The sequence below is a fragment of the Ascidia mentula genome, chromosome 6 (assembly GCF_947561715.1).
Source record: "Ascidia mentula chromosome 6, kaAscMent1.1, whole genome shotgun sequence".
Lineage (NCBI taxonomy): Eukaryota > Metazoa > Chordata > Ascidiacea > Phlebobranchia > Ascidiidae > Ascidia > Ascidia mentula.
This window is the reverse complement of record NC_138571.1, coordinates 1,607,194-1,631,049: the sequence shown is the minus strand read 5'-3', so window position 1 is coordinate 1,631,049 and position 23,856 is coordinate 1,607,194. Positions and strand designations below refer to the sequence as shown.

Below are 23,856 nucleotides of genomic sequence, written 5' to 3'. Positions count from 1 at the left end.
GATTGAATTGCAGAGTACAGGTGTAACCATGTGCTTTAAGCCTAGAGCAGTTTTTTCACCGGAGAAGTACATAGCTCCGATCGCTTTGGATTGCCAATACTATAAATGTTTCGGTTCTAAAGTGCTTACCGATTGTGTGACAGCTAAGGTTATGGGCACCATCGAGCAATTATGCTCGCAGTTTGGCGCGATACGTGAGATTGACCAATCTGAAATACCGGATACGCCTGCCTCACCGGATTCACCAAGTTACAGTCCCTTACAGGACTCCCAAGTGTACTAATTTTGTATTTAAGACCCTCCCCCGGCCCGATTTCAACCCGGTAATTTTTTTTTTTTTAATTTAAATAAATTTTAATTTGAATTAAATTTAATAAAATTTTAAAATTTAAATAAATTTTTAATTTAAATTGAATTAAATTTAATAAAATTTTTTATAGGGGAGGGAGAGAAGCCGATACATTGTAGAACGGGATATTTTATCGTCGCAGAATGTGTTGCGCCTTGTCGCGGGATTTTTGTGCCGATGTTTGTTGTTTTGTCGCCTTTTCCGCGTGGAATAAAAAAATACAGAGAGAAAATGCCCCTTGTCAGACACAAAAAACACTCAGAAATAATTCATGTCTGTTTACTCACAAATCCGATACAAATCTCTCCACCAACAAATCATTACCACGTAAATCATTTGAATACAGATTCACGATTTCCCGCAGGCTAAAGCCGCGTGCGCGTAATGCCGAGAAATAAATGCAGTGGGCGCCGCAGGAGATGGACAATGGGTGCTGTACAACACGCGTATTGGGACGAAACGGCTTTACTGTAGTGTTGGCTTCTAAAAAAGCGCTAAACTCCTGAAGGTACGGTGGTCTGGCGAAAGTATCAAACATTTCACCGTAACCGTGAGCGTCAAAATAAAAAGCAATCCAATGTATTCCAGGTTGATTGGATAGATCGCTGTTCACAATATACAACGCAGGGGGTCGATGACGTAACGAAGCGAGTTCGTCTCGTGCGAAGACACCGCGAAAAACACGCTCTGTCGCCGAGTCACGTGAGAGTAAGGCGCCAATTTGTAGCTCATCCATTATGAAGCGAAATCCGTCACCACGTGGCGATAAAAATCGATAGTCAGTAAATTATCGTACTCAAGAAATGCAATTATCGCTACAGGCGCAGCGAGCGCGTTTTTAAATCGCACCTCCAAGCGCACCGAACCGGAACGCCGGAGGTCGAAGGTTGCAAGGTCGCTGTGGTCGGGTGTCAAATCCACACAAAACAAGCAGTATCCGCGCGGATACGAGCGATACGATATGGAATTGCCCCGGTTTTCATAATGCGAATTGGTACCCGTGAAAAGCGACAAATAGCTTCTTGTGTAATGACCGCCTTGGAAATCGGGCTTGAATGCGGTGGCGGGATAAATACGTCCATCTACGTGCAAAGCTAGGTACGTAATGTTCATGTGTTTGAACTCAAAGGGATTTCGGCCAAAGGCCCCGTTGTAGGCCGCGGCGTCGACGAACCCGAACACGCATCTGACCGGTATTTGACCGGTCACTAGAGCATCGCAAACCGTGGTCATACTACCGCCGGCGATCGTGAAAACGCGAACTTCCGATCGGCGCATCGCGTACTTGGCAGAATTGGATTGTAAAATCTTTTGGTGCGCGACAGTTACAGCCGCATTAAGTTTAACCTTGCGGACGAATAATCGCACATCCATCACATTGATTTTCACATTCGCATCAGCGGCGGCCATCACAGCAAACTCGTCCTTACCGCGCGTAAGACGCAGGCGAATGTTGACGCCGTTTATGATGTACTTGGACTGCTGACATAAACTTACGTGAAGTTTAGACAGCATTGCGATTGAACGGCTCTCGGCCGCCATCGCGCGACGGGTTTGAAATCCACTGTTACTTCGCGTCAATGCGTTCATCTGCCCTGCGTCGTCGCCATACCAAAGCGATGTGGTCAGTTGTGTATTCTTCGCTTCCGATCCAAATGATAAAAGTGTCTCGATGTACGATTTGTAAGCGTAATTATTACTGGAGGGCGTCACCGTTTTATTGTTGAGAGACAGTTACATTTGACTGAACAAGGCGTGTGCGAAATAATTTGTCGGGGCCACTGCAGCGTCCGCATCCAAATTTGCGCCATCAGGTTTGGTGATACGAACGGTACACGACAGCAACGTGTCGTTAAGGTCAATGTAATGCTCTCCGTCCGCGGCGATCGAAAAATCATACGGCCCCGCGTCTGTTACCGTGGTTAGGGGTAAGTGTTCGACAAAGAGCGACGAGTTTACGCTGGTTTGCGTCGGCTTCAGTGTAAATAAATCCAATTCGCTTTTCGCACAACGCATCGAGTGCTCACTGATTAACGCCATCCCTCAAGCGAAAATATCGTCACGGTTGCGCTTGCGTTTGCCTGCCGGTTTCCTGCGTTTCCGCTTCTTCGCCGGTTCGCCAGGTGGCAACGTCAAGTTATGACTCGCAGTGGCTAATAACCTGCGACCCGCCTGTCGCGACCTCTTTATAGCCGCCTTTCGCGGAGTGTGTCCGGCCATGACGTCACTTGCGAAACCCACACCTGATTCCAGAAACTGCTTCCCCACTTGTCGCGCGCCTGATTTTAGCACCGGTAACACGGCGCGGCCTTAACTGGCGAACAGGTTACCGAGCCCATGTCCGCGCATCGAAAGCGCGCCAGCGAAATGCGGTAAGCCCCGGCCGGCCTGGCAGTGATAATAGTTCTCGTAATCTCTAAAGTCGGCCTCAGCGTTATACGGTATGTGATGAGTCATGTTCAAAGGCGAAGCGGCTTCTTACGGAAATGTAGTGTTACGATGACGTTACCACGTTCAAATGATATGAGTTTACCGAAACCGTCATATAAAGCCGTTTGGATTGTGCCGAAATGTCGAATGCGAACCGGATGATATGCCAAACGCGTGAAACGTACACGGTGTAATTTGCCAATTCCGTCGCCTGCCGGAACAATTTCTAGTAGCGGCGCCATCGTGTTTCCAACCACGCGAGGTTGAATGATGTCCGTATAAACATATATTGCGGAGTAATCGGTAGAAACGTCGCATCGGCGCGCGCTCGTATGCTGACCCGGGGGCAGCTCGACGCGTTCGAAACCCAACAAGTGTTCCAGTTTCGGTGAGAGGGTCACCGCAAAACCCTCTGGAACGTTCGCACCAGTGCGTTGCGTTGTCTCGTCGAAGGTGAACAGACCGTGACCGGTCAAGCGTTTGATTTTAAAATCTTCCATTTTCCGCATTCGTTGCACTAAAATTCGCCCGGTTTCATAATGGCCCGCATTTAGCGTGTAGCGCTGCGTGCTGCCACCTTGCGTCAAGTCAAACCAGCCTTCGAATTCGCCAATATTATTCCACGAATGCGGGAATATAATCTCGCTCAGGCTAACTTCCCACTCGCCAGTGTCCAAGGAAATAACGGCGGGTAGCTTTGTTGTAAATTCGGACGGACGATTGTTCGGGAAGATGTCCACGGAATTATTCGATGGCAGGGTCACGTACATTGCGCCGTTTTTTCAGCTTAGGTGCGGGCAATACGTAACCGACGGAGCTTGCTAACAGCGTAGTCCACAGGCTTTGACTGGGACTTCCAACCGTTAAGTTGAGCAAGCTCGTCACAATCACCGAATAAATCACGACGATTTGGAATACAAAAACCACTTCAGACCATGGGGCTTCCTTGCCGAAAAAGCTCCACTCGCTTCTATTCGCCGTGCTGGAACGATCGTCCATCGATCCAGGAATTGAATTTCTCGCCGTAATGTCGCCACTTCACCAGATACTGCTTGACACCGCGCCTTTTTCTGGTTCGCAAGACTTTCTCCACCTCAAAGGTACGTTTGTTCACGCGTTGCAACTCCTGTTCGTAGAACGTCCCCCGAATAACCTCGCCGCTGTAATCGCGCACTTTGTAAGTGGGCGGGCGTCCACTGCGTCGCGAATGAACAAGAAACAATTCTTGGCTCCACTGGGGTACGTAGCCCTTTTTAAAGCATGCGCTAGCAGAAGCAACCCGAACAGGTACACCGACCGGCAATGTGCAAGTGTCCGGGCAGGCTTGCTCGCTGTACAAATTACTCCAAACTTCCTCCTCGTTAGCGTGAGTGACTTCCGCGGGACTCATGCCGATGCTGCGATGATGACTGTGATTGTAACTCTTCACTATGCGCGGCAGTGCGCCAGTGAAATTATTATTGCCCGTGTGCGTAAAGTGGCGCCACAAACGCTCTTTCAATGTGCGGTTAAAGCGTTCCACCACCGACGCTTTCGTTTCCTGATTGTACGTCGTGTAAAATTGAATGTTACGCTTCGAAAGCCACTTTTGAAAGACACTGTTCACAAACTCGCGACCCGCATCTGTTTGCATTTGATCCGGTCGCCGCCCGCTCGCATGAATCACACGATCGACGGCCCACACTAGATTGGAACCGGTTTTTCGCTTAATGCAAACCACCCAAGCGTATATAGAGAATACATCGATAATGGTTACTAAATATCGCACACCACGATTTTCACGAGCAAGTTTCTGTACTTCGACCAAATCTATCTGCCACAAAGAATCGATTCCAGACACAACGACACGTGAACGCAAAAAATGTTTACGACGGGGCTTATGCAATGTGTATGTATCTTGACTGCCTAGCCACCGTTTCGCCGTTTTATGGCTTGCACCCACAGCAGTCCGTAGCCGGTTCACACCACCAAGACTGCCAGGGTGCGCGGGATCGTAGTAAGCGCGGCTTAAATCTCTTGCCATCGCGACAACGACTCACGAACAACGCTCCGACGACGTGGAATGTGTGAAGTAGACGGCACCGGCGCAGCCCTTTTAGCCAAAAGCGTTTTGGGTGCGTTCGCATCACTCAGTGCTGCAATGAATTTAGCTTCGCCAATCGGTTTCAGGCCTCGAGGAGATTTTTTGCGCAACACACCATGTATCAAATCCTCGATATTACTATTAGCAACGCTTTCGTCCTTCAAAACAAGTTCGCCCGACGGCAAAAAATCGATTCCGGGCGCTTCGCGAATAAACGAAATCAATGACTCGGCTTTAACTTTTAGTGTTTTCGGCATAGCTCGGACAACGCGCTGCGCAATAGCCTCCGTTCGGTCGGTCGTATCGTCGTTCTTGCGCTCGATGATCGTCATTTTCGTGGGTTTATTCGCTTGTTCTTCGCTGAGGAATCGATAGCGCTGCAGGGCTTGCCCGTACAACTTGACCTTTTCCTCGGCCGGCCTTGCGACGTAAATGAGATCATGCATTTCACGATCCAGTTCCGATAAAACGCGATCAACTGGTGACGCCGAAGCTGGCGCCTTGTCGCGCATTGTCTTTAAAACAGCTGGATCGATCAGATCAAGCTTGTGCACAGATTCCACCAGCGCCGAGCGAATAAACCCGCTAGAGCAAGGACCACTGTTCCAATGAGAGACCCCAGGAGTGCGGCCAGAAATCCCCCGCGTTGAATCAACTGCGTTCCCGCGTCACCAGCGTCTTTTTCTCGAACAATTCGCGCAAAACGTTTTTGTGCCGCAGTAACTTCTATTGATCGCGCTCGATTAAATCAACGTCACCCTCAGCACGTTATAGCTACACTCACAAATACACTTCATCGAATCGGGGCCGGCCGCTTTTATGAAGGCGCGCACGACTCTTGGTTCGGCTTTGCATATCGTATTCAAAACCGCCGCGTGTTAAACCACAAGACTTTTAATTCACGCATGAACGACCTAGCGTGGTCAAGCGAGCTGTTTGTCTGACTAGAATTTTGTTTGAGCGGAGAATATGACGTTCCTAAAATCGTGTAACAAATTTTAAAGAACCTTTGTTCTATCACATAAGTCTCCAATGAACCGCAACGTTTTTGACGTATGTCCCTGTTGTCACTTTACTTTTCAATAAACGTAGTAGTGTAACGAACGGAACGGAAAAAGAAACGAAATGGCGCGGACAACACGCTGCACATTAGACGCTTTTCGTTCAGACGTATCGTCGTTCTTGCGCTCGACCATCGTCATTGGTTTATCCGCCTCTTCAAGCTTTTGCACAGATTCCATCAGCGCCGAGCGAATAAACCCGCTAGAGCAGGGACCACTGTTCCAATGAGAGGTCCCAGCAGTGCGGACAGGAATCCTCCGCGTTGAATCAACTTGCGTTTTCGCGTCACCGGCGTCTTTTTTTTGACCAATTCGCGCAAAACGTTCTTGTGCCTCAGTAACTTCTGTCGGTCGCGCTCGGTTAAATCAATGTTACCCCTTAGCACGTTATGGCTACACTCGCAAATGCACTTCATCAAATCAGGGCCGGCCGCTTTTATGATCGCGCGCACGACTCTTGGCTCAGCTTTGCACAGCGTATTCAAAACCGCCGCGTGTTTATCGAGTCGACGGGACATGTCAAAAGTTCTTCGGAACGTAAGCGAACGATGTTTCACCGCGGAACACCCCTGTTCGCAGACGAAGCTTGTCAGGTGTTTCTTGCCGACAATCGAATACCAAATAACCATGTTCGGCCGATGTCGCATCCATATATGCGTCTCGCACGGCCCTAACATGGGATGGAAATACTTGTTTGGCGAGGTGGTTTATCTGGGACGAATCCCTGGGATTTTTAAAGACCACCAGATAGTGCGCGTTCAAACTGATTGTCCGATGCTCGCTGCCTTTCAGGAAAAGATTCTGAACGATGTAAATTACACTCGTGTCTTTATGATGACTGCCCTGGGTGAACAAACGTGAGACAATTTTACTGCTTTCGGACATCAAGTCGTCGAGAATCAAGAGGGTTCGCACGCCCGTATCCACAGAGGTTGGCGCACCCTGGACAAACTCGATCGAATCGGGTAGACTTTCATACGCAGATTGCCACTGATCGTAGTACCAAATAATCCGCTCCGGGCGGGGCGCGATGAGATTCTCTTGTATCAGACGGGAGACGAAACAAGTCTTCCCACTTCCAGTTGGACCGGAGATTAGACATGTAAACGGGTGAGCAAATTCCATTGCGAAATGCAATCCGTGCAACTAATCAACCGCTCAAACGTTTCCCGCCCAGTGCTTCAGTTGAAATGCGGCAAATCACCATGCACACATAATTATACCAAATGGAATTCACCCGCAACGCCGAGTATGCGAGATTATACTCAAGTGATTGACAAGATCGTTTATCGACCACGTCATCAATCATGTCATCGCAACGTCATTAGAAATAACGGTCCAATTCAGGAAACAATTCACCAGATAGTTTCACAAACGCCACACGACCACTCAGTGAACAGCGTGTGACCTCGAATTCCTTGGCGAGGACATCTCAAACAAAGTTCACACGCTCAAGATAAAAATAAGGAACCTCGCAAAAAAATGCATCTGTGACCCACACTAAAAAAAGGGGGGGGGGGGGCATTGACTAAGCGGAGGCGGGCACAATTAACGAATGGATAACGCGATACATGGAGGCTGGTGAATTCCCTGGAGCAATTCACAAGTGATTGACAAGATCGTTTGTCGACCACGTCATCAATCATGTCATTACAACGTCATTAGAAATAACGGTCCAATTCAGGAAACCATTCACCAGATAGTTTCACAAACGCCACACGACCACTCAGTGAACTGCGTGTGACCTCGAATTCCTTGGCGAGGACATCTCAAACAAAGTTCACACTCTCAAGATAAAAATAGAATCACGATTGCGACACCGGAAAGAGATAAACAATAGGAGAATCTAATTTTACTCCCAATCAAGACCGGAAGGCTCATGAGTAACTGTGAGTATCTCCCTGACACATGTCCCCCTTTGAAATGCATACGAAAGAGAACGGAAGGAGTACTCTTTCCTGTCTCCCTAACCGGAAAGAGAAGCAGAGAGACAGGAAGGAAGTTCTCCCCGTTCTCTACTCTGTCACCCTTTACTACTTAGATCTTTGTCACAATGGAAAGGACACAAACCAAACCAGGGATGCATAGGGCTCATTTTTTCGGTTGATTGAGCGCACATGCGTGTGCTGTTGTCATGGCGAATTTTAGGGTGTTTGGGGCTGTTTTGGTGGAGTTTTGGGCTATTTCAATCAGGTAGTTACTTACTGGTGGGTACTGCTGAAAATTATGGTGAAAATGGAGCACTAAATTCAGGCTGTAAATGAGAGCTGCAGACAGGGTGTATACACGCACTGTTTCGACCTGTAAGGTCTCATCAGTGCAGCTGTTGATGTAGCACTGTGCTAGCTGGTAGACTAGCAGGCACACAGATTTCCACTTTGTGGTACCTTTCGGTCAATCGTCGATATGTTGGGTACCAAACTAGGTACCAATCAACACAGACGAACCACGTGGAGATCAACAAATTTTGATCAAAATTAGCCACAAAAAATGGTTTAGCCACCCCCTGGTTAGTCAATATTTTGACAAAAAAGCCACAAAAATTTGAGCTTCATTTTGCAGAAAAATGAATCGTTCAACTACCCCCTTATTTGCATTTTTTGTAAGTTCCAACTCTTCTCTATGCAATGGCATCGAATTTAGTTGCTGAAAAAGTGCCAAAGAGAAACAGGATTTCTGCAATTTGATACCCACATAGGTCCTTTATTCGTTATTCACGTCTACTTATACGTTTTATTTTTTCCACTCACTTTATTGTTTGTCATGATTTGTTTCACCCTTAGTTTGATACGCTTGAGTAGTTTTGTTTTTAAGGTAGATGTGTGACACGTTGATTGGTCGAGATAATGGCGGGCGAAATATTCAGTGACATAACCCGGTTGTTTACTTGTGGTGGCTCATAGAGGTGTTGAAGTTGTTTTGAAGTAAACTTGGACGCTAAATTGTGTACCTAGAGTATTGTAATGTTTCGTGTTGTGAATTTATTCCGCAAACAACGAAGAATAATTACATAACTGATTTGGGTGAGAAGAACTAATTGTTTTGCCGGTTGATGCTGACAGGAGGACAATGAAGTCCTGCGAGCACCACTATGGTCTGGTATACGAGAAACAGTAATAACTGCGACCCAAAACTTTATTAAATTGTAAACATATGTCTACAACATAAACAAAAGAAGGAAGATGAAACAAACAGCAAACTACAGCTAAAATATCAAATAAAATATCAAACAACAATATGACATTGCAAGAGTGAATATAAAAAACAACGCAATCCCAATTTGTATCGAATCAATGTGAGTACCAGCATAATAATAAGAACAATCCGTTATACTACAAAGCCTAAAGCAGATAATCTGTGTCATCAAATAATCCAGTCATCGACCAGATAATTGAACATTCAAATTGCATGTCAGGTAATCGTGTATGCATGATTATAATGAAGGAGGCATGATTAGCCAAAGAATCGAAATTCCTGATCTAAACCAACACAATAGCTGGAAATGACCACGGGGCGAATGTAAGGACTGATGTTGCATTGAAATTGCAGGCTGGACAACGGCGTGGGATTCAATGGCCACCCCTTTGTATTTCTTTATTTGTTGAGGTAAGTGGTTCTGCCCACAGTACGTTTGTAAAAGGTTCACATGGAAGCGTGTCATGTGTTGTGTTAAAAAAAAATGTGTCACTAAAGATTGATGCCAAAGATATTTTTAAGGATTCACTATAACCAACTGCATCAAAATAAAATACAAACCAATGGGTGTTGGGTCGATAAAACAAGCCACTATTAACAACATGCAAACCGTCGATTGCGGTCGTATTGACGCCAGCTCGTCACGTGCGTAAACACCGCGAAATACTTGTGACGCTGCAGGGTCACGTGCCAGCAAGCTTCATCGCGAATAAATCAAACTCGCTTTTCGTGAGTTTGGGCGAAAGCGCCACTGCAAATCCCTACGGAATGTGTGCTGAGGTGCGTTGCGTTGTTTCGTCGAAAGTAAATAGACCGGTCAGGCGCTTGATCTTGAAATCGCATTCGTTGCACCAGAATTCGACCTGTTTCGTAATGACCGGTTTCGAGCGTGTATCGAAGCGTGTTTCCACTTTGCGAAATATCAAACCAGCCCTTCAATTCGTCTATATTATCCAAGAGCGCGGAAAGATTATTTCGCTGAGGCCGATCTCCCATTCACCGGACTCCAAGGAAACGACTGTCGGTAGTTTCGTGAAATTGGACGGGCTATTGTTCGGGAAATGTTTGACCGAATTGTTTGACGGAAGGGTCACGTACATCGCGCCTTTTCTTTAATTTACAGGCCTGTAATATGTAACCCACTGATCTGGAAAGTAGTGCGGTCCACGGGGTTTGGTAAGGGCTCCCCACCGTTAGGTTAAGCAAGCTTTGTCACAACCAAGAGTATTTCATGATAATCTGAAACACGAACACCACCTTCGATCGAGGTATGTCTCAGCCGAAAAAGCACCACTCAACGCTTCTTCTTGGGACCCCTTCTGAAAGCTCGTCTATCGATCCAGGAGTTAAACTTCTCGCCGTAATGTCGCAACTTCACCAGGTATTGCTTGACGTCACGCCTTTTTCTCGTTCGCAAAATTTTCAGCTCCTCCAATGTATGTCTGCTTTCCACACGCTGTAATTCCTGCTAGTAAAATGTTCCCCTTGTAATGTCACCGCTGTAATCACGCACTTAGTAAGTCGGTATGCGCCCACTACTATGAATAAGAAATATCTCCTGACTCCGCTGGGGAACGTTGCCCTTTTCAAAGCGAGTTGTGGCGGAAGTAACGCGAACAGGTGCATCGATCGGAAGCGCACAGGTATCCGGACAAGACTACTCGTCGTACAAATTATTCCAAACTTCTTCCTCGTTCGCATGACTGACCGCGACCAGGGTCATGCCATTGCTACGATGATGGCTAGGATTGTAACTCGCCACTATTTGCGGCAGCACGGTAAACTTGTCACTGTCGACGCTCGTCAAATAGCGCCACATCCGATCTTTCTGCGTTCGATTAAATCATTCCACGACCGACGTTTCGTTTTTTGAATATATGGGACGTAAAATCGAATTCGATGCCTGAAAGCCATATCTGAAAGACCCCGTTTAAAAACTCACGACCCTCATCGGTTTGAAGCTGATCCGGTCGATTGGAGAGCCAGCGCTTCGCACTAGCATGGCTGACGCCCACGGCGGCACGCAGACGATCCACGCTGTCCAAGCTACCAGGATGAGCAGGATTAAGGTAAGCAGCACCTATATCTCTTGCCATCGCGTCAATGACTCACGTTGGCAACTTTAGTTCAAACAAAAGGTTAGCACTGTTGACTAGTGTATTGTGTACATAAGTAACCTTGTTTGCAACTACTGTTACATGTTGTTGAATGTGTGCAACTTTTAATGAACGATGTATAAAAAATATTCCTTTAACACCGTGAAAGTATTAGACTTTGTGTGTGCTTTAAATGCGTTCATTTCCCTTGTCTGGCAATAAAGTATGAACTTTTCGCATTCTGTTAAAACTCAAGGGCGAAGAACACTTGGAGGATATCAGAAAACATCGTCCCAACTCAAATATTGCTCTATAAGTGTATTACGCACTGCAAGCATGGGTATGGAATCCTGTCAATTTCTCAAGGCGTCCTAGCCTCAACGTTGGCCTCAACACATTTCATAATAAGATTGGCGGTCGACTGATCACCGACCATCGCTGAATTTGAATTCCTTGGCCACGTGGTCAACTATAATTGCCGCGCAAATTGACTTTTTCACTAATGTGTGAGAGCTTTTCTTAAGAAGTCAACGATGTTTGCTAACTTGTATGGAAGAAACAGATTATGAACAAGATTTCCTGGTAGCAAAACACCTCCCGTGGTTTATAGGGAAATAGGACGAGTCTTAATTTGAAACCCGGGAAAATCGACGACGTGAAAGCTCCAGTTTGTAATTTGTCCACGAGGCAAAATCGACGAAACTGAAACTATACTCATTGATTTTGAGAATTGAATTGCCAGAAACCATTGCCGCCAACTGGTCTGTATTGCGTGTAAGACACAAGCGAATGACGAAAATGGATCGCAGCTGAGTATTCTTTACTTTCAATCCGGAGGATGAAGGGTTCCGATGTAAAATTCTAATTGTTGCTGGCGGGAGTCATTCTTTTATTACTGAGACAGATATTTTTGCCTCAATTTCACATGAGCTAAATAGTTAGACGATGCCACTGCGACATCCGCGTCCAAGTTTCAACAGTCCGCTTTAAACGGCAGCGTTTCGTTAAAGTAGTTTCAGCGCCAAAATAAAAATCATACGATCCCGCGTCTATTACGCGGTTAAAGGCAGATATTCTACGAGGAGTGATGACGAAATACAGGTTTGAGTTGGTTCGATCCAAGTCATGTCAACAGTGGCTTATAACCGATTACCCACCATGACGTCACTTGCAAAACCCACCCCCAATTCTAAACACTGCTTTCACACTTGCCGTGTGCTCCACAACAGAACAGGCAACATGGCGCTACCTACACTGGCAAACAAGTTACTTAACACTTGTCGACGTTGTGAGACCGGATCAGCGAAATGCGGCAAACCACGACCAGCGTTGTGATCGTAAAAGTTCTCATGATCTACCTTGGCGTATTCCACGCTGCTGATATGTCGGACTTGAATCGGAAGCCAAACGCGTGAAGCGACCTTGGGGCGTTTTGTTAGTTTCACTCCAAGCTCTGACAATCTCCAGCAACCGGGCCAATATTCTGATCAGGCCACGGCACGACACGATTTTACTATGTTAGACGCGCGACTAAACAAATCCTTTCACTCTCAACGTAATCTGATCGATCAGCTGACCGAACAAACGCTTTTCATTCCTTGTCCTGCTTTTAAATCAGTGCCTAGGACCTGCACATAGTCAGGGCAACTTGATGATGTGACAAATCAAAAAATACGAACAATTACAACAAAATCAATCACAACTCCCTAAAATCTTACACTGAATTTATCTACAGAGGTAATAAAAATCTCGCGGTAAAACGTGTGGGATTATTCCGCAGAAGGATGAACTTTCACTCGTATGACGTCAGAGGTATTAACAGGACGCAGTTTCCCTAATGACACACAACAAAATGCTCGTAAATTATAATTATTGCTCCAGTGACAATCACAACCGTGTCGACTTGAAGCGGTTACAACCTTCATGGTGTTATTATAACTATGCTACAGGCAAAACATGTTTCCATTGGTGTATACAGAAAGCTGTTTGCCCGCCGCAAAACGATTCAGTTTAGCAAAGAACCAGGTCACCACTTATGTCACCAACCCTCGGCGTACAAAGTTCTTTATGCTCGGCGATGGACGGAAAAGGGTCAGTCAGGGGACAACGTAATAAATAGAATGACAGATTCCTCCTGGTTTAGGGAGAAGAATATGGAACTCCCAATCGAGACCGAAACAGTATGTAACTGTATTTTCGTAAGACGATTTGCGATTTAAAATGCACAAGTGTGAAACGAAATGTATCTTCCCTGTTCCCCAATCGGAAGAAGAATCTCAGAGACAGGAAGGAAGAATATTTAAAATTCATTGTGTCACACATTGTTGTGTTAAATGCGCTTATATGCCCCCAGGATACTTGGAGGTATTTGTGGTCTCTTTGACATCTGCATAATCGTGTTGTGCGTTACGTAATAATAAAAAGAATCTCTTTCCAATATGTGGAGTACCACACCGCGAATTTATGACAACTCATTATTCCACCAATGTTCACTCACATTTTCCCTGTATTTGTGATTGTAAGTTGGGTTGTTGTGGTGCTGTATGTTGAACAACTTTGACCTGTTGTGGTGTTGTATGTTGAACAACGTTGAACTGTTGTGGTGTTGTATGTTGAACAACGTTGAACTGTTGTTTGATCGTAACTTGTCCGGTATAGACTGGTCCAGTTGTGTGGATGTTTTGGTCGCCAAGAACAGAGCCTTCTCCTTGAATAGTCTGCATGTGACGTGGTGTAAAATTAGGTTTGAAATTAGCAGTTAGGTGTACCCGATGTGTAGTTGATATAACGAAAATACCGTCAAGTTACACAAATCACAGACAAAGAACAACAATTTATTCTTGTATTTCAGAAATAAACAACACATGGATTGGCTTCAAAGGACAACCTCGTGACGCAGTGATTGAAAATACCAGCAGGCCTAGCAACGTTTACCACACAGTGGAGTGACCGACTTACAAATTCACGTTGTCCAGATGTCCCTGGAACATCAACCATGTTAAGTTGGCTGGTCGTTGGTACAACATCTAACATTTGTGAGAGATCTTCCACATCTCTTAAACTCCCAGCTTGATTGATAGATGAATGTATAAGTTTTGTATGGAACATGTGAATTTTAGTCACATTAAACTGGTTCGGGAACATGTGTAAAGCTTTAAGCTATAGCATTTAAAACATTTCATGTGGATTTCAAGGGCGCTCGTATATTTATATAGTTGACTCGTCGTCACCTGGTAAAGTTGACTCGTCGTCACCTGGTAAAGTTGACTCGTCGTCACCTGGTTCTTGTGGAGCAGGAAATGACATATTTGTCTGCAAGTTTGAACGTTACTTCAATGTTCGCTGAAAATAAAATTTAATGTGAAATTAAATGTGAAAATATAACTCAAGTTGAGATTGGCAACCCTGCTTCGGCTTGAGTAAAGTTTAAACATTTAACCACTCGCCAATTCGACGTTAGGTAGAATGGAGATTATAACTAGTACAAAGGTGACCTAAACAAACATAAAATTTTTCTCGAAAAACTGACTTGTTTATAACCTAAAGCGAACTGTATTGTGTCACCAGGGTCATTGGCAAGACATTGGCAGTGACGTAGGCCTGACCATCACCCAATAAAAGGAATTTATAGATTCGCACCAAAAATCTCAGCAAAGTGATATTGACAAGACGCCCAAACCCAACTGCTACACAACTTTTATCTGACGTTGGATTCACAAATCCCTATTTGACAAACATTAACCTAACCTAAATCTGATAAGGCGACGGCGCATTTTCAAACTTTGAGCAAGATTCACTAAAGTTATAAACAACAAAACATCACGAATGTACTTTTATCTCCCGAGTTCTCTTACTTTCGCAACCACAACAATTTCAAGTTCATCCAAACACAGTCTGTCAAAAGCTATCTTATCACATCCGACTCTACTGTGTTTATCAGTGTGGAACATAAGCATCACTTTAACCAGTCAACGGTTTATCCAAGCCAATGGTTCACCCCAACCAACGGATTACCCCAGTCAAAGGATTACCCCTGCCACGTACATCGTCGCTCAAGCGTATAAACCTTTACCGGAAAAATGTACAAGATTTGTTTTAACTTCAATATTAAAAATTTTTCAATTGCTTTTGCAAGTTGGTTTTAAATAATGATTCAAATGAGAGTTATCAATACCATACAACTGTTAGTAATCCAGAATTTGAGTGAGAACGTCAACCAAACACATATCTTGTTGATTTCGCTTTTCTCAATAAGTTAGAAAAACTGTGCTTTAGTTTTCGCGATATTGTATACGTGCGGAAACGGTTTGTATGGACGTTATGATTCGTGCGGTTACAAGCAGCGCACAAATTCAGGCATGTGCTTCCTTAATTAAATATTCGATTAAATATTTTTTTCGGTGATTCTTATTTAAATGCATCTGAGGAATGACAACCAAACTTTACAAAAGACGCCTGAATTCAAAACGCGTTGTTTGAGTGGAATGGTTTTAGAACGAATACAGTCAGGTTGGGAGCTTTTATCTGAACTAGGATAAGTCAGGATAAGTCAAGAGGAACGTCGGGAGACGCCACATTCTGTGAGCAGCCACCTGTAACGATCGCTTGGTAACGATTAAGGTTTCGTCAACTTATACGAACTGTAACGATTTTAATGCATAATAGGAATGTCAACCAAACTTGTATCTGCAAACGCATAAGCATTTCATGCAACCACTTGGGATACAGGATTGTCCAACTGACCAGACTGGCCGCAATACGTTTGATGTGACGTAAGTAAACCTATAGCACGTATCATGTTTACGTATTTCAATACCTTGAAGTGGGTAAATTTCCAATTTGTTTAGTTAAAGAAATCAAATGTAATAAAAACGTTGAATTCGAATCTTAATATTGAAATATTTCTAACATAAATTTCGATTTTCTATTAACAACTCGCCTGGTTACGAATGGTGGGGATTTAATGCAAGGCCGGAAAAATCGAAAAAACAGCGAAAAATTCAACGGAGCGAAAAAACAGTTTCGGTTGGGGAAATGTTAATTTTTGTAAAATGTTTCATTGACACACAAGGATGTAGAAAATAAAATATAAATTCAAGTTTGGATCATGATCAGAAATTTGTTTGAAGCGAAAAATATTCACCGCGAATCAGATTGAAGGCGGGGAGAATCACCTACTGTGTCTGGAGAGAAGAAGGGAGGGAGATTTAGGTGAAAGTTCACAGCACAGTGGGACGATGTGGTTGGCGACAAACACCGACATCTGACGCGAACCGTTTCTACTCATGAGCGACATCTAGCGTATCACCTATTCCGTCTGGAGAGAAGAAGGAAAAGAGATTGAGGTGAAAGTTCACCGCACAGTGGAACGATGTGGTTGGCGACAAAAACCGACATCTGATGCGAACCGTTTCTACTCATGAGCGACATCTAGCGTATCACCTATTCCGTCTGGAGAGAAGAAGGAAAAGAGATTGAGGTGAAAGTTCACAGCACAGTGGGACGATGTGGTTGGCGTCAAACACCGACATCTGATGCAAACCGTTTCTACTCATGAGCGACATCTAGCGTATCACCTATTCCGTCTGGAGAGAAGAAGGAAAAGAGATTGAGGTGAAAGTTCACCGCACAGTGGAACGATGTGGTTGGCGTCAAACACTGACATCTGATGCGAACCGTTTCTACTCATGAGCGACATCTAGCGTCTTAGGTCAAACAATGGGCGTTTACTATCAACAAGGGGATTCACCTACTGTGTCTGGAGAGAAGAAGGGAAGGAGATTTAGGTGAAAGTTCACAGCACAGTGGGACGATGTGTTTGGCGTCAAACACCGAAATCTGGTGCGAACCGTTTCTACTCATGAGCGATATCTAGCATCGTTTCAAACACACGCGTACGGTAGGGTTTGTAACAGACATATCTCATATGCGTGTTGTTACTTGGTGATGAATGTTGTCCAGGTCAAATTCTGCAACAGATGGTAATCTTTGTGACGAAATCACAGTCACGGAGGTACGCCTTTAAAGGCTTTCTGCAAATTGGTCCTTGATTATAATGTGAGTTTACTTTGCCAGATATGTAATAGATGATTAAACAGAAAGCCTGCTTCAACCCATATTTTTTAATTTCTGATCAAACTAAAAGGCTGAAATTTCATGGAATACTGCACAACAACACCATGGTAAGAGTATTTAAGTGAAAATTGTATGTTTAGTTGAATTAATTGTCTCTATCCTTCTTTACAGGATCCCTTTCAGAAGCTGTCTAATCCCATGTACAATTGAGTGGCAGAAAAGGCTGGATGGAATGTTTCATAGCAGCCCAATGTTGAATAGCAATAAAATGTTTTTACTTCATGAAATCTACATAATCAGCAGCACTTCTTTTACGTGACACAAGTTAACCATCAATTCAAATTTAAATGTTACTAGAACAACTTTGTGTCAACGCTTCTGATTTCATAAAACATGTTTCGCTTTTTATTAAAGCGTCTTCAGTTCTACAAACAAAATAAACAGAAAAGATTCACATAAGCCTGCTTTTGTCTTTTATGGTTGATTATTGTTCGCATAATCCTATCTTAAATAACATGCAGTAAAAATAAATAAACAACCAGTTTGCATTGACTTGTTCTATTACAGCACTTCCAACAGCAAATGAAAACAGTTAACACACAAGTGTATCGCTGTGCCAAGCCAAATAATAATTTCAGTAACAAAAATTTTTCCCTTTGTGATGGAAAATGTACATGTAACATCAATAGGGACAAAGGTCCCATATTTACGGATACATCATTCTTCTTTCAAGCAAATGTCAGCAACCCGGCAATGCATTTGTTTCCTTCAGGTCTCCTGAATGCAACATAGGTCCTCAAAATTAATATTGCGTTTTTGTATGTTGATGCTTGCAGAATTCACTCAACACTTGCGCAATATTGATCAAAATCGTAAAAAACTGGAGTAAGCACATCCTTCTACTCCCTGCAACATACTCACGTAATTGTACAAAAACTAGTTAATTACTTTTAAATTTTATTGTAAACAGCATAACCTACACGCACAACCTCATAAACAAATTACCTAAACCTAACTTCTACGCGCTACTTGTCGCAATTGCCTTTAAGCTGACTTAATCGCTTTAAGCTGTCCCGTAAACCACTTTTTTAGATCGAAGGCTAAGACGGCTTAAGACGCTTGCCTTTTTCTCTTCGTCGAAAACGAGATAGTCGGATCGGCGAGTCAGCTTCGAAGCTGTCTTAAACCGTAAACGGGGTTACGTCTAACTGTGGTTAATGACCAAACCACGGCATGGTTGATGACCAGACTCAAGTAAAAAATGATAAATAATCCTGAGTCGTCTGTCTGTTTCAAGTTTTTACGACATATATATTTCGCCTGTCTGTGCAGGCATCATCGGTATCGCTACAAGTTTACGGTTAGAAATCAACCTGAAATCACAGCATATTTGAACTTAGGTACACCGCATGTGAAAGTGGACAAAGAGAAGAAATAGTTTCCACAGCAACACTCGGTACAACGAGACCTTTTTTGCACTAATTTATGTTGGTAATCATGAAATTCTTTGCAAAACCTTACCATGCAGCCTCCACCGTTTCTGTTTGGTCGCAAAATACTTTCAAAGATCCGCCAAGGTCGTGGAAACTTTTTCTTACATTTTTCTTGCGTTTTTAGTGTTTATGCGCTTGATGCCCTGAGAAAGTCTCGTCTCGCCGGTTGGCAGACGAAAAGTCGGTTTCAAATAAACACTTCAGGAACTTAAGTGCCAGAAGAACACTTCTGATTTATGATATTTAGACATTCTGGCACGTAATTGTTACGAAAGATATATCCTGCCTTGTAGGTTTGAAACTCTCAGTTGTAGTTTAACGAGTTGTGGAGTGACGTCAGTCAGTGCGGGAGTAAAGTCATGTGATTCTCCTGCATATTCCTTGGAACCATTGGATTCCTTGAGCCCGGTCGACCCTGTTTCACCTGTTGTTGGTGGTGCAAAGAGTCAATAAAAACAGGTAAGAAAGATTGGTAATATAGTAGATAACTACACTTAACTCATAGGCGTTAAACCTGTATTTTCCACTGGATGAATCGCCTTGCTTGTGAAATATAAGGAATTATCTGTTTCGTCTTAATTTTTTGTTAATTATCCACAGCTATTAGGTTCTGTTATTTTTGAAAAACATGATATCAAATCTTGTTACAAAATAGACGACATTATGGATTACTATGGTTTTGTGCAATGCAGCATATTTGCAAAGTTACAAACGTTATCAGTTTTTGCATACCTTTATTCAAGTAGGACTGCATCATTATCTAAAAAAATGATTACATAGCCCTAAACTGCGACCACACTACCATCATCAACAAAGGTAGTCAGTGTCTGACTCAATTTATTGAGCTGTGATAGCAATAGCTGTGCAGAGGTGTGCATGGTACGCATTCAAGTGCGTGAGGTCGACAGATTGAACAACTTACATAAACATAAAACATGTTTATTGCTGCGTGTTTTTGATTTCACAATCTTACTCTCTAACCAACGGATCCTTGGCCGCTAATCAGCGCGCAGTAATATGGAAATATCCCGTCTCTATCGTCAACAGACAAAGTAAAATCAGATAACAAACTTACCATGGCGAGTGTGCCAATAAATATCAGTACACTCATAACCAACACCACCAGCAAAGTCTACATTCTCTTAACTTCTGAACGTAACTTTGAAAAGTCTTTGTTTTCTTCTGGTACTTGTGGTTCCTCATAAACTGTTGTTAGGTTTGGATAACATGCACAAAACAAAGCAATTGAATGTTTTGCTTTTTGTGCTGTTTATTGCACGTTTGCTTTTGTACCATCTTTTACTCTGATGTTAGCTATCAGGATTGTTTTGTACGACTTCTGGTTGTACAGTTTACAACAGTTGAAAATAATTAGTTGGAACAACTTACCGTTATGTTGTGGGTGGGAGCGAATTGTCATTTCCCGACACTTGCTATTCATTTTTGACTGAAATGTTGAATAAACTTAAACAAGAACACAAAAATCACCTGACTATTTCCATGTGTGTGGCAGAAATTAATGCGGAACTTCAGGCAGAACCAGCACGCCCAGAATGTCCGACCAGCACGCCCAAAATGAAGTGACGTAATGTTTTCTAAACTGCAAGAAACGCGTAGGTCCTTGTGTGTGGCAGAAACTAATGCGGAATTTCAAGCAGAACCAGCACGTCCAGAATGTGGTGACGTAATGTTTTCTAAACTGCAAGAAACGCGTTGGTTCTGTGTGGGGGGGAAACTAATGCGGAACTTCAAGCAGAATTCGACAAGCACGCCAAGAATACTGTCACGTAATGTTTTCTAAGCAGCACGAAGCGCGTAGGTTAGGTGTTAGAGGTTTGCGGTTGGTCGCAAAATTTTCGTTAAATATTCCACTGCGATATTGATCTTCAACAGAACAAGTGCATCCGAAATGAGTTTGCCTTTTTACCCAACTTAAATGCAAGTAAAAAGTATAAGCAGAACTCCGTCAGTCGTTACCAATGGAACCATGACGAGTTTCGAACCCGTTTCATTCCGTTTAAATATTTACGACGTGACTGAGTTTTACGTAGTTTCCAACATAAATGCCATGCTATAATGACCACAAGATAATTACCTGCAAAATACAATTAGGTTGTTTTCATTTAGGTCATTTCTAAAACCACTTTACCAGTTAATTTATTTTCAGTATTTTTATTTCTTTATTTGTGATTATCATGTTGCGTCCGGAGTCCCTCGCTTTTATAACTGATAATTTTCGTCATGTTCGCGCTCCGTAGTGAACCTGATGCTCGGTTTTATTCGGTTTAATGGAGTTACGATGCATGAGCAGCGACTTACTTGCTCAGGATCATTACGTTTACATTCGACTCTCTCGTTTTCAAAGAAAAGAAAAAAGGCAAAAGCTGCTTGTCGGATTCAGCTCCAATCCGGTGCGTACAGTGGTAGAGAGACGGATTGGATTTCCGAAAATCTTTTGCCTAAACGCGACGCAGATTTGGTGACAAATTATTTCGCCATGTAACAAATTTTGTTTAACAACGAGTGGATATTTAATTGAAATATGCAACATAGAGACACAAATAAACTTGGTTTGCAAGTCTTGTCCAATTTCTTACAACACTTCTGAGTAATACCTCTTGGAAGAATTCAGATTTGCATCAAAGGTTTCTACAGAAATAAAATGATAATAATTAAACACAAATGAACAAGCAAAAACCCAAACAAACTCGCAAACACAACAACAACACAAGTTTTATTTGCGGATTATAATATGATTGTTTCACTTTACTGGGTGTTCTTTATAGTCTACATTCAAGCGGTTGATTTACTTTCTTTGTAATTGTTTAAAAATATTTTCACATTTTTCAATCAAAGAGTAATTTGGGTATGAACTTAATCGTATTAACTTAGACTTTGTGTGGGTAAGAAAGTGTGTCTTTTGGTGTTCCACAAGACTACAAGATTTGAACAAACATTACAATCGTATGGTTTCTCTCTGGTATAAGTTCGAACGTGAACACGTAATACCGCTTGAATCGCTTACCACATTAGTCACACTTATAAGATTTTTTGTTCATTATGTGTGTTCGAATGTGATCAGTTCTAGCGCTTGAAGAGGTGAAAGTTTTTTCACATACGTCACACTTAAAAGGTTTCTCTCCAGTGTGGATTCTGAAATGTTGGTCTAGTCTGTATTTATGGATGAAATCCTTAACACAGATGTTACACTTGTATGGTTTCTCTCCAGTATGAATTCGTTCATGTTTCGTTCGAAGGCTTGATCTACTGAAAGCGTTGTCACATATTTTACACTTGTACGGTTTCTCTCCAGTATGAATTCGTTTGTGCGTTTTTACGTCCCTTGTGTCTCTGAAAGATTTTTCGCAAATATCACATCTATAAGGTTTTTCTCCAGTGCGGATTCTTGTATGCACGAGTAGACTGGCTTTCTGGCTGAATTTGTTGTTACATTTGCTGCATTTGTAAGGTTTTTCTCCGGTGTGACTTCGTATATGTTCGGAGAGATGGCATGGTCGTCGAAAATATTTTTCGCATATATTGTATTTAAACGGTTTCTCTGCAGTATGAGTTCTTTTGTGAATTTTGACTTCATTTGAAGTAAGGAAGAACTTTTCGCAAATGTCACATCTGTAAGGTTTCTCTCCAGTTTGAGTTCGAATGTGGTTGTTCAGATTGCCTTTCTGACTAAATTCTTTGCAGCAAAATGCACTCTTGTAAGATTTCTCTCCAGCATGAGTCCTAATGTGTGTTTTTAAGTTGCTCTTTTCATTGAATGATTTCAAACAAATTATGCACTTGAAAGGTTTTTCTCCAGTATGAGTCCGAATGTGTCTCTTCAAGCTGCTACTTGCAGCAAATACTTTCATACAAAACGTACAAGCGAAAGATTTCTTTTCCACCTTCTTCCATACACGTGCTTTCCTGTTGCTTTCAATGACGTTCCAGTGTAGACTTGATTTTTCGCTGAGCCTTAATATTAATCCAGCATTTCAAAACTTACCTTAGCAGGTTTCTGATACGTTTTATTGTGTTTGTTGTTACCCCTCTATGCACAGAATTGTTAAATATAAAGAAAATAAAACATTTTCCATAGCAATGATTTAATGATGGACTAATATACCTGTTTAATAAAAATTATTAATTTGGGATATTTTGATCGTGACATACAGAAAAGATTTTTTGCATTCCTTAATAAATGTTAATGTTTTAACTAGGGATTTATGCACTGAATCTACAATGGCATAATGATTTGAGTAATACCCATACCTGTAAAATACTTTGTATGTGATAAAATTATCAAATTTACCAACATAAACATAAAAACAGTTAAGTTTAGCTTCGTGCATCATACAGCGAAGTAAATTTTTCATCAAATCATGCATTTAAATCACATAATCTAAATACGTTTCAATCTACTTATATATGAACATCTCGCACCAACTAACATATTAGTTTTTTCTGCTTACTTGACAAATCTGTTTTGTACAGGTGTGAATAAACTCTTATCTGGCTAAACCCTATAGCGCTGGTTTGGAATCTATCATTTGTCACGTTTCAAGGAAAGACAATTTTGCATTGGGAAACACAGTTATGGTCTCACATTTCTACGCACAACTTTCACATATATTGGTGTCTTGCTGCTTCTAATTTGATGCTGGTGTGTTGGACAGTTTATAATGAAAACTATCCGAAATAATAGCGATAATTTCACCTAGTGGCGACTTAAAGTAATTATGCTACTTTACAGTATGCTGCTCAACGAATTACAGTATAGGTCATAACGAAGGGGTCCAGATTCAAACATGATACTGCTTGCATTGCAACACTGTTATTGTGACAGGAAATCTCCATGTGATGTATTTTATGTGCGACCGTTGTAAATAATGTCACCTAGCTATCATTTAAACAATGAAAAACTATTTCTGTATAGCTAATGCATACATTGGTGCGAGGTTGGGTGACAAAAACCCTTGTTGATGCGCATATGGATTACGCTGCTTGATGTGGATTACGCTGCTCTAAGACAAAAAGTATTTGCTGCCTTATTCATTAAGGGAATAAACTCTCAAAC

The 23,856-nt window shown here is 42.6% G+C and overlaps 1 protein-coding gene and 1 pseudogene across 2 annotated transcripts in view; both read right to left on the bottom strand.

The window, feature by feature from the left end:
* LOC145906584 (protein NLRC5-like) overlaps positions 1-14,558 on the bottom strand; it is a 39,834-nt gene extending 25,276 nt beyond the window's left edge. For both annotated transcript variants that reach the window (XM_082994025.1, XM_082994026.1), the window contains exons 1-3: positions 14,445-14,558; positions 14,173-14,282; positions 13,712-13,931 (exon numbers count right to left, since the gene is read on the bottom strand). In XM_082994025.1, coding sequence (XP_082850151.1) covers positions 13,712-13,931; positions 14,173-14,282; positions 14,445-14,520 — 406 coding nt within the window. In that variant the 5' untranslated portion in view covers positions 14,521-14,558. The remainder of the gene's footprint in view (positions 1-13,711; positions 13,932-14,172; positions 14,283-14,444) is intronic.
* The window catches only part of LOC145906433 (uncharacterized), a 266,709-nt pseudogene that overhangs the window by 106,028 nt on the left and 136,825 nt on the right, over positions 1-23,856 (bottom strand).